The sequence below is a fragment of the Octopus sinensis genome, linkage group LG28 (genome assembly GCF_006345805.1).
Source record: "Octopus sinensis linkage group LG28, ASM634580v1, whole genome shotgun sequence".
Classification (NCBI taxonomy): domain Eukaryota; kingdom Metazoa; phylum Mollusca; class Cephalopoda; order Octopoda; family Octopodidae; genus Octopus; species Octopus sinensis.
The window spans coordinates 4,821,446-4,837,958 of NC_043024.1; the positions used below are offsets into that span (position 1 = coordinate 4,821,446).

Here is a 16,513-nt window from a genome sequence, read left to right on the forward strand (position 1 = left end):
TATATTATAAAATGAGATAGGGGTTGAAAATTCAACCCACCATGGGATAATATATATCCAATATACTGCTAGATAGGTACCCAACAAGACTAACTGTATTAGTCTTTATTGATTTAAGTATGTTTCTCCATTCTCTAATTTTGTAGTATATATATATATATACACACATACATATACTCTTTTATTCTTTTACTTCTTTCAGTCATTTGACTGCGGTCATGCTGGAGTACCGCCTTTAGTCGAGCAAATCGACCCCGGGACTTATTCTTTGTAAGCCCAGTACTTATTCTATCGGTCTATTTTGCCGAACCGCTAATTGACGGGGACGTAAACACACCAGTATCGGTTGTCAAGCAATGCTAAGGGGACAAACACACACACACATACATATATACGACAGGCTTCTTTCAGTTTCTGTCTACCAAATCCACTCACAAGACATTGGTCGGCCCAGGGCTATAGCAGAAGACACTTGCCGAAGATGCCACGCAGTGGGACTGAACCCGGAACCATATATATATATATATTCAAAAGTTTTCATAAATTGTATAAGTAATTCTTTATCTGAACTATTAAATTTATCCCACCTCTCTATTTTGAAGAGGTTTATATCACAGACATATCTATCGTAATAACACCTCCTGGACATTGCGTCTGTCCTAGACACACACCAATATACACGTCAATGACCCTAGATATCTGATGGTTTCACCTCAGTCACGTGTCGTATTAACACAGCTTTGTTTGGTAACAGAGACATCACTCCTCCTCTGCCTCCTTCGTACATTCGTAAATACACAAATACATAGATACGGGCAGCTTAATGTCAATATTTTGTTAAGCATGAAACATGGAGAAAAGTTAGTAAAGTATCAACATTCTTTTCTACTCTAAGGCACAAAGCTCGAAGTTTTTGAGGAAGGGCTAGTCAATTAGATTGATCCCAGTACACAACTCGTACTTAACTTATCGACCCCGAAAGGATGAAGGGCAAAATCGACCTTGGCGGAATTTGAACTGAGAACGTAAAGACAGACAAAATACTGCTAAGCACTTCATATATATATTTATACTAGGTGAAGGTGACCCGCTCTACGCGCGGGTAAGAGTGTGGTTGTTACTTTTTGTTGCTTCCTTTCAGCACGTAAAAAGCACCATCCGAACGTGGCCGATTGCAGCGTCGCCTCGACTGGCTTCTGTGCCGGTGGCACGTAAAAAGCACCAACCGATCGTTGCCGCTACGAGACCCCCTGGCACCTGTGCCGGCGGCACGAAAAAAGCACCTACTACACTCACAGAGTGGTTGGCGTTAGGAAGGTCATCCACCTGTAGAAACACTGCCAGATCAAACTGGATCCTGGTGCAGCCTCCTGGCTTCCCAGACCCCGGTCACACTGTCCAACCCGTGCTAGCACGGAAAACGGACGTTTAATGATGATTATGATGATAATTCTCCCTCTTTGATTCTCTCTCACTTTCCCAGTCTCTTACTTTTCTTTTCTCTCGCTTTCTCTTACTCTCTATCTTTATCTCTCTCCCATTTATAAACAACAAAAGATCTTGAGTAAGTTGAGAAATAAAATATTTAGAAAGAAATAAATATCAGGCAGTGGCAACGGAAAGGTCTGCTTCAAGGCAGACAGCAAAACACTAACATTTAAAAGGGACAGACAAACTTGCGAGCTGAATAAAAATAATAAAATATTGGAAACCAAAGTTTGAAGGGATAGAATCTGAGGATAGTAGAGTCACCATGGCTGGCATTTCTTAACGACGGACAGCAACGTATTGACACTTTAACGGCTGGCGTAAAATTTTGAATTTGATGTAAAAGAAAATTCGTAAACACCAAGTATTGAAGTGATTCTTTCTCACGACAGTAGACTCACCATGGCAAGCATTCAAAACTTCTTCAGCATGGACGGCAACACATTGACGATTAAAAGGCTGGCGCAAATTTTTTACCTTGATGTAACAGAGAATTCCTTAACACTCGCTCATTTAAATTTTAATCCCCTTCCAGCCCCATTTAGACCCCTTTTCACATTTTGGTTAATTATAACCCGATTTCATTCGGGTCTACTGGGGCCACGTTTTATAAGATGAGGAATTTTGTCCTAGAGGTCACGCCTTTCATTTGAGGAAAAAAATAGTTGTCATGCAAACTTGCCAGCACTTTAAACATAGGTGTGCATATTTTAAACCGTTTCTAGCACGCATAAAAATTTCGGCCCATATTTAGGCAATTTGGATTTTGAAGTATTTAAAACAAGGTAAAAAAAGAAACGAATTCACCTCCTTTGTTTGCAAATTTTGGGGCGCTGTGGAACCCCACCAAAAACTATTGAGGCACGGCAGCAAGGTTATAGCGTTATAACGGGTGGTGCGCTGGAATAAACCAAGCACCCTCATGAGGTTCACCAGTTAAAACTAGGAATTAAAAAAGAAAAACAGTGGAAAGTTTTGGAATTAGGATGGAGGGAGTTGGTTAGAAATTTTTCTTTTATTCTTTCTTTTGCATAATCGTATTAATTCCATTACGCAGAAGACAAACGAAAAAATTTGTAAAAATTAGAAAAAAAAGTTAGAAGGCGGGTTTGCACGTACTTACGTCATAACTCCGCCACGTTTTAATGTATTGACGACTAGTTTTTAATTAAAAGATTATATAAACGGATTTTTATAGTTGGTCAAATTGGGTACTTGGTACTTGTCTATTGTCGTGGTCCCGGTTTCTCACACGCGAATTCGCGCGCGCGCACCAGATATAGGTAATCGATACTCGAGATCCTACGAGGTGACTTGCGCATGCGCAGTGCAGAATTCGCGCATGCGCGTTAAACCCCCCCCCCAAAAAAAAGGTGTTGGATTTCACTAAAAATATATGTGTGTGTGTGTGTGTATATATAACATTTTCAATTTTACACAAAAAAATTACATAGTCGCTTTCCTCGCGGATTTACAGATAAATGAATTAATTACTATTTTACAGAATAAAATTAATGAATTAATTATATAAATTAAATAATTCTTGAAAATTAATTAATATTAATAATATTTTTTGAACAAAGTAAATAATTTATAAAACTTGGTTAATAATTTTTTTTACACAAACGCGAACGTATATAATTTGTGAAACTTTTTTTTTTTTACAGACGTATATAATTTGGTAAACTTAATGAATTAATTTCTTCTCATCATCATCATCGTTTAACGTCCGTTCTCCATGCCAGCATGGGTTGGACGGTTCGACCGGGGATCTGGGAAGCCAGAAGGCTGCACCAGACTCCAGTCTTATCTGGCAATGTTTCTACAGCTGGATGCCCTTCCTAACGCCAACCACTCCGAGAGTGTAGTGGGTGCTTTTTACATGCCACCCGCACAGGTGCCAGGAGAGGCTGGCAACGGCCACGGTCGGATTGGTGCCAGTCGAGGCGGCTCTGGCATCGGCCACGATTCGGATAGTGCTTTTTACGTACCACCAGTCCAGGGGTCCTGGCATTTGCCGGGTGCCACACTTGCCCCAACATGTCTTCGCAAGCAAAGGGGGTTGGCGTGGGTGCCTGTCGTGGGATGAGGTTCGATATCAACTTCGCTTGCCTCAACAGGTCTTTGTGTATAAATGTATAAATTTTTCGCACTAAATTCTTTCCGTAGAATTTATCAAAAAACGCGCAAAATTATTCCGTAGAATTTATCAAATTAAAAAACGCAAAATTAATATATTTTTTGAAATTGCAAATTATTTAGAATATAAAACAAATGAAGTTAAATTTTAAAAATAAATGTCATATACTTATACTCTGTAAGGTGCTGTGTTCACACTTCAATTTACTATTTTCTAGAAATGTTGCTTTTCTAATTGAAACAATTTTTCTCAATCTCCATTTAAAAGTCCATAATGCCTCTTGAGACATATCAAAATGAACAACTTTGAATTACGCGGCGGCGGTGGTGGTGGTGGTGTGAGGTTCTAATTTTTTTTCTGATCTCTCTTTGCCGTATGAATATGTCCCTCGTTTAAGAAACAGATTGGGTTTATTTACATTTCTGAAGAAAAAAGATACCCTTCCCACCACTCCTAACCCTAAAACACATTGAAATACAATAGATCGATACTAGGGTCATAATTATGGGTGACAATTTAATATGACACCACTAGAAAAAACTGCCGTTCAAACCGAAAAGATCCAATATTTGTTCTTACAAGCTTCATGTGTGCATGTGAAATCTTGTTTTCTTCTTTTACATATTTTACCTACACATATGAACAATGGCCCAGCAACAAAATTTGCTAAGGGAGTGCAAACCCAGGTCCTAATTTTTTTAATGAAAAATGTGGATTTCTCCAATGTTATCACATGTCATACACAACACTGCATTTGCCATTACCCTCCTCCCACAGACACCACATGGATCCACCTTACTCACCAACACTTCTCCTTTCACCCCACTCACTATCACCTTCGTTTTCCCAAGGTTTACCTTCAAACCCTTGCTTTTAAATGCCTCCTTCCATTTCCAAAACTTCTCTCTCATCAGAATAAGGTCATCTGCATACAGTATCTCCATTTACGGTCCCTTTCTTGCACTCTCCTTCTCCACATCAACCACTATTGCAAACAACAATGGTGACAACACAGATCCCTGATGCACACCAACTTTAACCACAAACAAGCTGGTTACTATATATATACATATATATATACTGTAAATCCTCGAGTATAGTCCGCCCTTGAGTATAACACCTAAACCTAAACCTTGTGTATAATACACACCCCTTCTCTAACTTGAGTCATGCGTCATTAAGCCAGCAGCACCTAGTCAAACAAACACTTCCACGCATGCGTAATACAATAATGGTGATGTTTTTAACTGTTATATAGGAATGTAAATATGTTTGCAAATTGTTTTTGTTACATGTTATTCTGTGTTCTGAATACTTTTATTTTAATATATGTTGCTTATTGCAAGTTATGGATGATTCTTCTATGACTTCATTGCTTTCAGGCTTAGTTTGAGGTATTTTCGCGCCTGACAGCACAAAATGCGTCTGAACAAACATTGCCTGACAGCAAAATAGAGACTCGGACATTGCTTAGAAAATATTTTTCATTTTTAACCTCGTATGTAGTACGCACTAGGGATTTTGACCGATAAATTTTAAGAAAAAAATGCGGATTATACTCAAGGATTTACGGTATACATATATATTATTTTTGTGGGCGGTTTGGATGATATTTTTGGCAGAGTTATTACATAACACATAAGGACAGTGGAGAAAAGTTTGATATTATTTATTCAGCATTACATGTGTTTCATTTCCTAATAGGAATTACAAACTATTAGATGTGTAGAGAACATGTAAGATATTTCCTATAAGAAAATCTTCAGACATACATAAGTGTGTGTGTGCACCCTTGTCCAGATATTATGTCGTGTTCATAAATGGCCATCTTGACCGTCATACTTCTGTAGTTGTTCATTTCCAGTCTTCTGTGTAAAATATGTCTCACCAGGGAAAATATTTCCTTGCTTGGAAACAGGGAAGGTATCAATGAACTCAATCTGATCCATAGAAGAATGTAAAAGTGAATGTTAAATGATGAGGATCATCATCATCGTAGTGATATGGTTCCTCTTCTGTTTGAATTCATTTATGTTATAATTGATCATTATCAGTTATCTTAGGGTATGGCATATTCTTCATATTAACAGGACTGTGTATAATTAATTCACCATTTTGAAAGAATGATTAAGGTTTAATATCACAGTGATATGTTTTCCTTCCTCAGTCAATGCTCTTTTGATTTAACAATGGATGATTTCATGTCAAAGATTTACTATAGATGTCACATTCATATAGTTTCTATATTCTGTGGATGTCTTTATGAGATACGTCCTTTGTCCTTCTGATGAAATGTTATACAACAAATATCACTGTGTTATGGACCCACTTCATAAGGAAAGACTTCTGTTTAAATCAGAAATGATTTTGTGTAAATGATTTGCCACAGATATCACTGTGAATTGATTTTTCTAGAGTGTGAATGCATTTGTGGATAGTTAAGTGACTGTTTCCAGAGAACGTCTTATCACAGCTATCGCAGGGGTAAGGTTTCTACCCTGTATGGATACGTTTGTGTTGAGTTAAGCCACTGTTCTGAGAGAATGATTTACTACAAATATCACAGCGATATGGTTTCTCCCCTGTATGAATACGCTTGTGTTTAGATAAGCTGCTGTTTTCGGCGAATGATTTACCACAGATATCACAGGGGTATGGTTTCTCACCTGTATGAATACGTTTATGTATAGTCAAGCTACTGGTTTCTGAGAATGATTTACCACAAATATCACAGGAATATGGTTTCTCCCCTGTATGGATACGTGTGGGTTTAGTTAAGCTACCGCTTTGAGAGAATGATTTACCACAGACATGACAGTGATAAGGTTTCTCTCCAGTATGAATACGTTTGTGCTTAGTTAAGGTATAGCAAGCAGAGAATGATGTACCACAGATATCGCAGGGATAAGATTTTTCTCCTGTATGGATACGTATATGTCGAGTTAAGTGACTGTGATTAGAGAATGATTTACCACAGATATCACAGGAATATGACTTCTCTCCTGTATGAACCCTTTTGTGAGTAGTTAAGTTACCGCTTTGATAGAATGTTTTACCACAGATATCACAGTGGTATTGTTTGTCCCCTCCATGAATCCGTCTGTGAGTAGTTAAGATTCTGCCATCAGAGAATGATTTACCACAGATATCACAGTGATAGGGTTTCTCTTCTGTATGAACACGTTTGTGATTCATTAAGTTGCTGCTTCGAGAGAATGATTTACCACAGATATCACACTGATAGGCTTTATTCCCTGTATGAATATGTTTGTGGTTAGTTAAGCTACTCTGAACAGAGAATGATTTACCACAGATATCACAGCGATATGGTTTCTCCCCTGTATGAATTTGTTTGTGTTGATTGAATTTACTTTCTTCTAAGAATGACTCTTTGCAGATGTCATAGTCATATGATGATTTTCCTAATTCTTCAGACATCTCTTCAAGAAAAATAAAATCGATCCTTCAAGTTGTACAGATCAACAACTTTTCAATAATATTTCTCCTCTCACCAACATTTATGGATATTTTGCTTCTTTTTGCTTTTTTAGTTTATTCCAAACAAATATCACTTTTCTTATATTTCTTCTAAATGTGATCAATGCCAATATTTAAAAATGTCACAAATACTCTTTGGAAATCTATCAAAGTATATTTAAAAGAGAAAATTATCTCTTGCACATTTCGGACACAGAAGTAAAGAAATGCTTTCTCTCTCAGAGGAAATATTTTACTGTAATTCAGCAATGTTTTATAGAAGCAGGATTATATGTTTGTAGAATATCTTTACAGAGTCTTTCAAACATGATTCATATTGATGATTCTTTAAAAGTAAAAAATACTTTTTAGCCAATTTCATGTGATTTTTCTGAAAGAATAGAAAAAATAACATAAGACATAGAATATGTTTAAAAGGTAGATATTCAAAAGTACAAATTTATATCTCTTTTATTTTGCTAAATTGTAGAAGTATTAAACTTATCCAATCTCATCATTTTTAAGAAGTTTCTATCATAGAGTGGACACATGTATTATAATAACAACTCCTAGACACACCAATGAAGCAGGAAAATCTGTGACAATGTATTAATGTAAACACAAAGAGTGGTAGAACCAACTGCAGTACAGAAAAGGACATTACATGAATTTCATTGTGAACCCCCGGGGATCTCATGACTGAAAGCTTTGATGGGGAGTCATGTGTATTGGCCAGCAATGGACCGGGACATTAAAAATTTGGTAAAATTCATCTAGAGATTTTGCATTAGCAGCCAAGGCACCACCAGAGAAATACCAATTGTGGTCTGAGACTATGAGTTTGTGGTCCTGGGTACATATAGACTATGCTTGACAAGTGAATGGTGCATGCTACTTGATCATGATTGATAGCCTTACAAAGTGGTTGGAAGGATGTAGGTGCAGTCAACCTACCTTGAAGGCAACTATAACGTTCCTGCACAAATTCTTTTGCTCAGTACGGTGTTTGGATCTTTTCCTTTTCAACGGTAGACAATTTCTAGTTAACTAAACACTTTCAAACTTCATATACTGGTAGAATGTGTCAAAATAAAACATTTTTTTCTCTTGGCTTTCTTGAGAAAATTGTAATTTGTTTGTTTAACGTAGTTTAATTTTCCGAATTGTAACCAATCCTGTGCTCTCTTTTGAGCTAAAATCATTTGCTGCGTCTAAAACTGAGACAACATCCTGTAGCTAACCCTAAACCTCCGTTCTAACCCTAACCCTAAATTTTTTTTTCTTAATTGTTAAATTAATTTAATTGTTACACGTGTAAAAAAAACTAAAGCAGTGGAATTGAATTAATTTAAAATTAAGAAAAAAAAATTTAGGGTTACTTACAGGATGTTGCTTCAGTTTTAGACGCAGCAAATGATTTTAGTTGAATTGAGGTAATCGATTGGTTAAAATTGCCGAAATGCTCGGCTTTTCAGACGAAATATCTTACAAAGTATAGGATTTTCTCAATAAAACCAAGAGAAAATGATGTTTTATAAACACATTCTACCAGTATACGAAGTTTAAAAGTGTTTAGTTAACTAGAAATTGTGTTGACATTTGCCATTCAAAAGGAAAAGATCGCGGTGTTTCAGGCACCATCGAAGAAGGGAATACAAATTAAAGAAATCCTGCAAAATACATGTAGGCAAGTACGTCTACCCCACCCTACCACTCAAGGTCAAATGGGTAAGCAGAACGATTTATAGATACTTTCAAGCGAGCGCCAAATACAGGAAGGAACCAGTTAAGCAAGGATTAAGGGCTAACTAAATTCTTTTCAACAATAGCGATCAGCCATCATTTCTATATGTCGTCTCCAAATTTTTTTAATATACTTACTACTAATTTTCGAGTAAAAGATTATATAAACTGATTTTTATTTTCACTTTTGGTCAAATTAGTTACTTTCTAGTGTTTCGTTTCTTCAGTATACGATATTTACTTTTCGTTTCAGTATTTCAGGTGCACACTCGTATTTTTATATATTCCCCATTTTCTTATACAAATTATATTGTACTTTCCTGCCTTTAACTTAAATAATCAAATTTACACGCCACAAAGAAAGAGAAATTTTACCTAAACAAGATACAGATCTGACGTTAACGAATATAGGAAATAACCAAAAGTGCAATGAAATGTCTAAAAGAAAACAAACAGAATGAAAGTATTAAAATAACAGCCTGGATCTTTTCGGTTTGAACGGCAGTTTTTAACATAATTTCTCGGTAACTAAAAAATTTTGAATTTCGTAAACTGGTAGAATGTGTTTATAGAATATTTTTTTCTCTTGGCTTTATTGAGAAAATTCTATAGTTTGTAAGGTATTTGTTGTTGTTTTTCTTCAATTTCAACCAATCATTGACGTCTGTTGAGGTAAAAAAAACCCATTCTGTGCCGTATGAATATGTCCCTCGTTTAAGAAACAGATTGGGTTCATTTACATTTGTGAAGAAGAAAAGATACCCTCCCCCCAACCCTAACCCTGAAACAGATTGAAATGCAATAGATCGTATTTGTTTAGTGAAATTATTTCTTTTAACTGGTATTACTTAATTAGAGTGGTCCAGGTGCGCGCACTCACGCATCCGCTCTAGCTAGTCGTTCCTACAACGACTACGTAGCAAAGTAAATAAAACACAAAATACATAATTTTTTTTTACAGAAAGTAAATAAAACAAAAGCACAAAGGATCGACTAGCTAGCGCGGACATGCGAGTGCGCGCACCGGGACCACTCTTCTTAAGTAGTACCCTTTTAACTTACTCAACACATCGAAACAATCAGATATATGGCATGACACATATATAATAGAAATGTTTATATAAATATAATACTTACACAATAAATATATATATATGTGTATATACACAGAGTGAGTCAACGAGGAAGGTGTGAGAAGAATATATTGTAGTGAAAACTGAACTCAGAGTGGAGAAAGAGAGCTTCAAGAGAATTTCTTCCTCATTACAACAAACGTTAATTAATATTTTTCAGGTCCACATAATCAAAAATGCTGCATCTGTTTCTTTAGAAATTTAATTACCAATCGTGTATATATTTGATTGGGTTTTCTCTTAAATATCAGTTGTAAAGTGGAACCGATCAAGCAATAAAAATGCGTAAGAAACAGGAGCAAGAAAGCCTTTTACGAATTTATGTGAAGCACCTCAGCTCTTAATTAAAAACGGATATTAGAAATAGAGTCATTTCCCCTTGTCTGTTAATTGCTAAATCTTTCCAATTCTGTTTCCTTGTTTAAGAGAGAACCCAATTGAATATACACACGTTTGATAATTAACTGTGTAAAGAAATCCGTACAGTATTCTTTATTAAATTCACCTGCAAAATATAAATCAACGTTTGCAATTAAAAATCTAGAAATTCTCTTGAAGCTGTCATTGTCCACTCAGACTCCAGTCCTCACTGCTTCATCATATTCTCACATTTTCCTCGGTGACTCTCTCTCTATATATATACATATATTTCTATGTGAGTATTATATTTTATTTAAGCATTTCTATTGTATATGTGTCATTTTACGTATATTTGCTTATTCTGACGTGTTGAATAATTAAATTAAAAGAATATCACTAAACAAAGCCGAAATTATATGAAAGTAAGGCTGACATTCGAATAATTTTGTTTTATTTTCTTTTAGACATTCCGTTCCAGCTTTGGTTATTTCTTACATTGCTTTGTGTCAGGGCAATACCTTGTTTACACAACATTTCCCTTTATTTTTGGCTTGTAAATCTAAGAATTTATTTAAATGCAGGTAAATTACGATGTAATTTCTGAAAAATGGAGAATATATAAAAATTAGATTGTGCACTTGAAATACTGAAACGAAAAGAGGATGGTTCACATGGATCGGCATTTGTGTGAAACATTAAAAGAAATGTCTTTATTTTTGCTAGTTCTTCTCTGTCATTACAATTTACAACTTATATATATAGGTACTACTAGCAAAGACTGGACCCGGTGTGCGCTAGCTAGTCGTAATTAGTCGATCCTACAACGACTTGCGCGTATGCAAATGAGTTGATTTTACAGAATAAAATAAAAGAATCGTTTAAAGAAAATAAATAATTTCTTAGAACAATGGATATGATTTTTTTTACACAAATCAAATAAAATGTGTGTGATATATTCTTTTACTAGTTTTTAGTTTTTGGACAGCATCCATGGTAGGTACATCATTCAGGTATATATGTACACATATATATATATATATATATGTGTGTGTGTGTGTGTATGTGTGTATATATATGTTTTGTTTATTTTGGTTTGTTTTGATGTTTTCTTGTTTGTTTATTTACACTAAACCACCACCACCCTTGTCTTGATCATTAATTAGACCCATTGGTTGTCTTCCAACCTACAACACAACTCATTTGCATATGCGCAAGTCGTTGTAGGATCGACTACTTACGACTAGCTAGCGCGCACCGGGTCCAGTCTTTGCTAGTAGTACATATATATATATATATATTTATATTGTATAGAGGGCATTATTACACATAAATGCCACACGCATTTATGTGTAATAATGCCCTCTATACAATATAAATAAATATTTGCAAAGAAAAAATTTACAATTTTTTTCTCTTATTAGGGTTTTCACGCTAACTACTTGATAATTTCTTGTTAAGATTTCTTATTAAGATTTTATCCTATTATTAAATTTATAAATATATATATATATATATATATATATATATAAGTGGGGTACAAAGGAAGTCTTGTCAATAATTTAAAAAGGCAGAAATGAAAAGAAAAATTAGGAATAAGTGTAAAGGATGTGTATCATGATGAAGAAAACGAACGATTTAAGTAAAATAAGAAAAAACATCTCAAATATATATATATATATTCATGTTATTTTGTTTTTATTAATTGCTTCAGAAATGCAGCATGACTTCCGGTCTGAGATTCAAACCCGCGATCCCTCGACCGCGAGTCCGCTGCTCTAACCACTAGGCCATGTGTCTCCACATCTGTGTTACTAAACAAAGCTGTGTTGACAAGATAGAACTCCGAGGTGAAAACATAGGCTATCTAGGCCATTAACATCTATATTGGTGTGTGTGTGTGAGAGAGAAAGAGCGTGTGTGTCACAGATTTAATGTCCAGGAGTTGCTATTATAATTATTGAATCTGCTCGTAATTTATTAACTTTTGGGTAAGTTTATTAGTTTGAATGCAGGTTTACTTCTACAATCCATTAAAACAGAAATGGCATAAATAAGCATTTTTTAATATCTACCTTTTAAACCTATTCTATGTCTTATATTATTTTTTTCTATTCTTTCAGGAAATCACATGAAATTGGCTAAAAAGTATTTTTTACTTTTAAAGAAACATCAATATGTATCATGTTTGAAAGACTCTGCAAAGATATTCTACAAATGTATAATCCTGCTTCTAGAAAACATTCCTGAATTACAGTAAAATATTTCCTCTGAGAGAGAAAGCATTTCTTTACTTCTGTGTCTGAAATGTGCAAGAGATAATTTTCTCTTTTAAATATACTTTGATAGATTTACAAAGAATATTTGCAGCATTTTTAAATATTGGCATTGATCACATTTCGAAGAAATATAAAAGAAGTGATATTTGTTTGGAATAAACTGTAGAAGCAAAATATCCATATATTTTGGTGAGAGGAGAAATATTCTTCGATTGATTTTATTTTTTCTGAAGTGATGACGGAAGAATTAGGACAATCCTCACATGACTTCTCAGAAGAAAGTAAATTCAATGAACACAAACGAATTCATACAGGGGAGAAACTTTATCCCTGTGATATCTGTGGGAAAGTATTCTCTCAAAGTAAATGTTTAACTAGACATAAACGTATTCATACAGAAGAGAAACGACATCACTGTGATATCTGTGGTAAATCATTCTCTCAAAACACTACCCTAACTACGCACAAACGGGTTCATACCGGGGAGAAACCTTATCACTGTGATATCTGTGGTAAATCATTCTCTGATGGCAGTAGCTTTACCAAACACAAGCGTATTCATACTGGTGAGAAACGACATCACTGTGACATCTGTGGTAAATCATTCTCTTCTGCAAGAAACTTGATTGCACACGAGCATATTCATACAGGGGAGAAACCATATCAATGTGATATCTGTGGTAAATCTTTCCCTGAAATCTATGGCTTAACTAAACACAAACGTATTCATACAGGAGAGAAACCTTATCATTGTGATATCTGTGGTAAATCTTTCTCTGATGGAAGTAGCTTAACGAAACACAAACGTATTCATACTGGTGAGAAACCATATCACTGTGATATCTGTGGTAAATCTTTCTCTATAAATCACTATTTAACCCAACACAAACGGGTTCATACAGGGGAGAAACCTTTTCACTGTGATATCTGTGGTAAATCATTCTCTGGTGACAGTAGCTTAACTACGCACATACGTATTCATACAGGAGAGAAGCCTTATCCCTGTGATATCTGTGGTAAATCATTTTCTGATGCCAGCAGCTTATATAAACACAAACGCATTCATACAGGGGAGAAACCTTTTCACTGTGATATCTGTGGTAAATCATTCTCTCAAGGAATTCACTTAACTACACACAAGCTAATTCATACAGGGGAGAAACCATATCCCTGTGATATATGTGGTAAATCATTCTCTGATGGCAGTAGCTTAATCAGACACATACGTATTCATACTGGTGAGAAACCATATCACTGTGATATCTGTGGTAAATCATTCTCTCAAAACACTGCCCTAACTACACACAAACAGGTTCATACAGGGGAGAACCCATATCACTGTGATATCTGTGGTGAATCATTCTCTGATGGCAGTAACTTAAATGAACACATACATACTCATACAAGTTAGAAAATCATAATTTAACTAAACACAAGCATATTCATATTGAAATCATTGCTGATTTAAACACAAGTGCATTCCTTATCAATTGGATTCGTAGCATAGTAATAATTTTTTCACTACAATCATCATCATCATCATCACCATCATCATTGAACATCCACTTTTCCATGCTTCTATGGATCACATAGAATTCATTGATGGAGATTCTCTGCAGCTGGATGCCTGCCTTTCTTGTCACCAATCCTCACTTGTTTCCAAGCAAGGAAATATTTTCCATGGTGAGACATATTTTCTGCAAAAGACTTGAAATGAACAACTGCATTTGTATGAGAAAGGTGGTCATTTACTAGTATCGTGTGATATCCAGTGAAGGGTACACACACAGACACACATCTATAAATATATACATATTTAAAAAGCATCCATTATGCTCTTGGAGTGGTTGGCATTAGGAAGAGCATCCAGCCATATACACACTGCCAAATCAGAGTGCAACTTCGTGCAGTTCTGTGGCTTGCCAATTCCAGTCGAACTGTCTAACCCATGCCAGCATGGAAAGTAAACAATAAATGGTGACGTATGTATGAATAATTTCTAATGGGAGATATCTGACTTGTTTCCCTTCCTCTCTATATAAAATTTTGTAATTCCTGTTAGCAAATGAAACACATGTAATGATGAATAAATAATACCAAAAACTTTTTTCAATCTCCTCTTGTGTTATATACTTACTCTGCAAAACTATTTTTCCAGTATTTATCAATTCTTAAGACATACCTGACTCAAGTATAACATCTAATGTACAACTTTGGAGTAGTGGAGTCAGCATGTATACTTCAAGATGACACAATTTAGATTATAACCTACCTATGTATATATATATATATATATATTATATATATATATATATATATATATATATATATACAAAGTGAGATAGGGGTTATGAGTGTAACTCACTATGGGATATCAGTTATCCAATATAATATTCTTGTGTATGTGTATTTCATTTCATATTTATATTTGCATTTTATATTTTTATAATTGTACTTTATAATCTCTGATGAGGCCTTGAGATGTATATATATAAGTAACTCATTTTTAACTGCATATTACCTCAATACATCTGACTAATATAGGCAGAATGAGATACCTTTATCTACAGGCTTAAACAGCTGTAAGATCCATTTTATGTGTATTATTTTGATGGTATTATCTTACTTATTGATGTATATTGTTTTATTTTGTTGGATTTGGATGTTCCTATTTATGTAGTTAATAAATAATATGAATTGGTAATATCTGTAAGTCGATGATTGAAATGAATCTGTTCTTCCATTTTCTTATTTGTATTATATATATAAATTTATATATATATATATAATATTGCAATACAAATGTATTACTTTCCAGTAAAATAAAGCCCCACAAGGGTAGAATTATACACATAAAAACAGATGAGTGGTAGAACAAGGCACCAATAAGTAGTGGAAAATAGCAATCGATACAAATACATCTAATGTACAACTTTGGAGTAGTGGAGTCAGCATATATATACTTCAAGATGACACAATTTAGATTATAAACCTTTCCTATATTTTGTTACAGTTAGACAAAGGAAACAACAAATAGAACAGGTTTTTATGATTCAATTATGTATTGAGAAAAATGGCAAAAACTTGCAACAAGGACAGCACAAAGCTGTTATAATGAATTTGAGAGCAAGGTACAGAGCCATTACGAAAATATTTGAGTTCAATCATCATCATCATTGTTCGACCATGGTCGAGACAATGGAATTTACCATGCTACGCCAGACTTCACGGTCCATCATGGCATTACGGATGTCCTGTTGCTGGATGCCTGTATCCCTGGAGATTACATCAGGGTAGGAGAGTGTGTGCCCTCTGGTATTGCGAGTAGATGGCTTCCAGAGGAGAAGAGTAGAAATTGCCTCGTTTTCAGCTCTACCTTTCACAAGAGATGACACAGGTGGTAGTTTCCCATATATTTGCATTTTGGTTGGATGACGCTTCCACGAGAGATTTTGAGCTCTCATAAGGAGGCGAGTTCAAAGTGCAGAGTTGTTACAAAATGATTGAGTATGTCGGTCCTTGTTGACGGAAAGTCCAATGTCAGAGGTCGCAGTCGCAGATTTCCTTTGTTTATTCCAAACTCTCAGCATGCCAATCCAAGCAAACAGGCGAGGTAACACTACTCACCCTCTTGTATGTTGTACTATGTTATGTTAATCTCTTACCTCAGAGGGAGAGAGAACGGCAGCTAGTTCAGGAGGAAGACTGAACGATGCTTTCCTTAAAGCCTGTCGCTTTTTTTTTTTACTTGTTTCAGTCATTTGACTGCGGCCATGCTGGAGCACCGCCTTTAGTCGAGCAAATCGACCCCAGGACTTATTCTTTGTAAGCCTAGTACTTATTCTTCCGGTCTCTTTTGCCGAACCGCTAAGTTACGGAGAGGCAATCACACCAGC

General features: G+C 35.2%; 1 protein-coding gene across 1 annotated transcript; it reads left to right on the plus strand.

Annotated features, from left to right (window-relative positions):
* The first annotated feature begins 12,765 nt into the window (after window positions 1–12,765).
* Window positions 12,766–14,883, plus strand: LOC115225712 (zinc finger protein 675-like). Its single transcript, XM_036514724.1, has 2 exons — window positions 12,766–13,549; window positions 13,886–14,883. The coding sequence occupies exons 1-2, from the start codon at window positions 12,853–12,855 to the stop codon at window positions 14,026–14,028; spliced, it is 840 nt and encodes a 279-aa protein (XP_036370617.1). The 5' UTR covers window positions 12,766–12,852; the 3' UTR covers window positions 14,029–14,883.
* The last annotated feature ends 1,630 nt before the right edge of the window (window positions 14,884–16,513 follow it).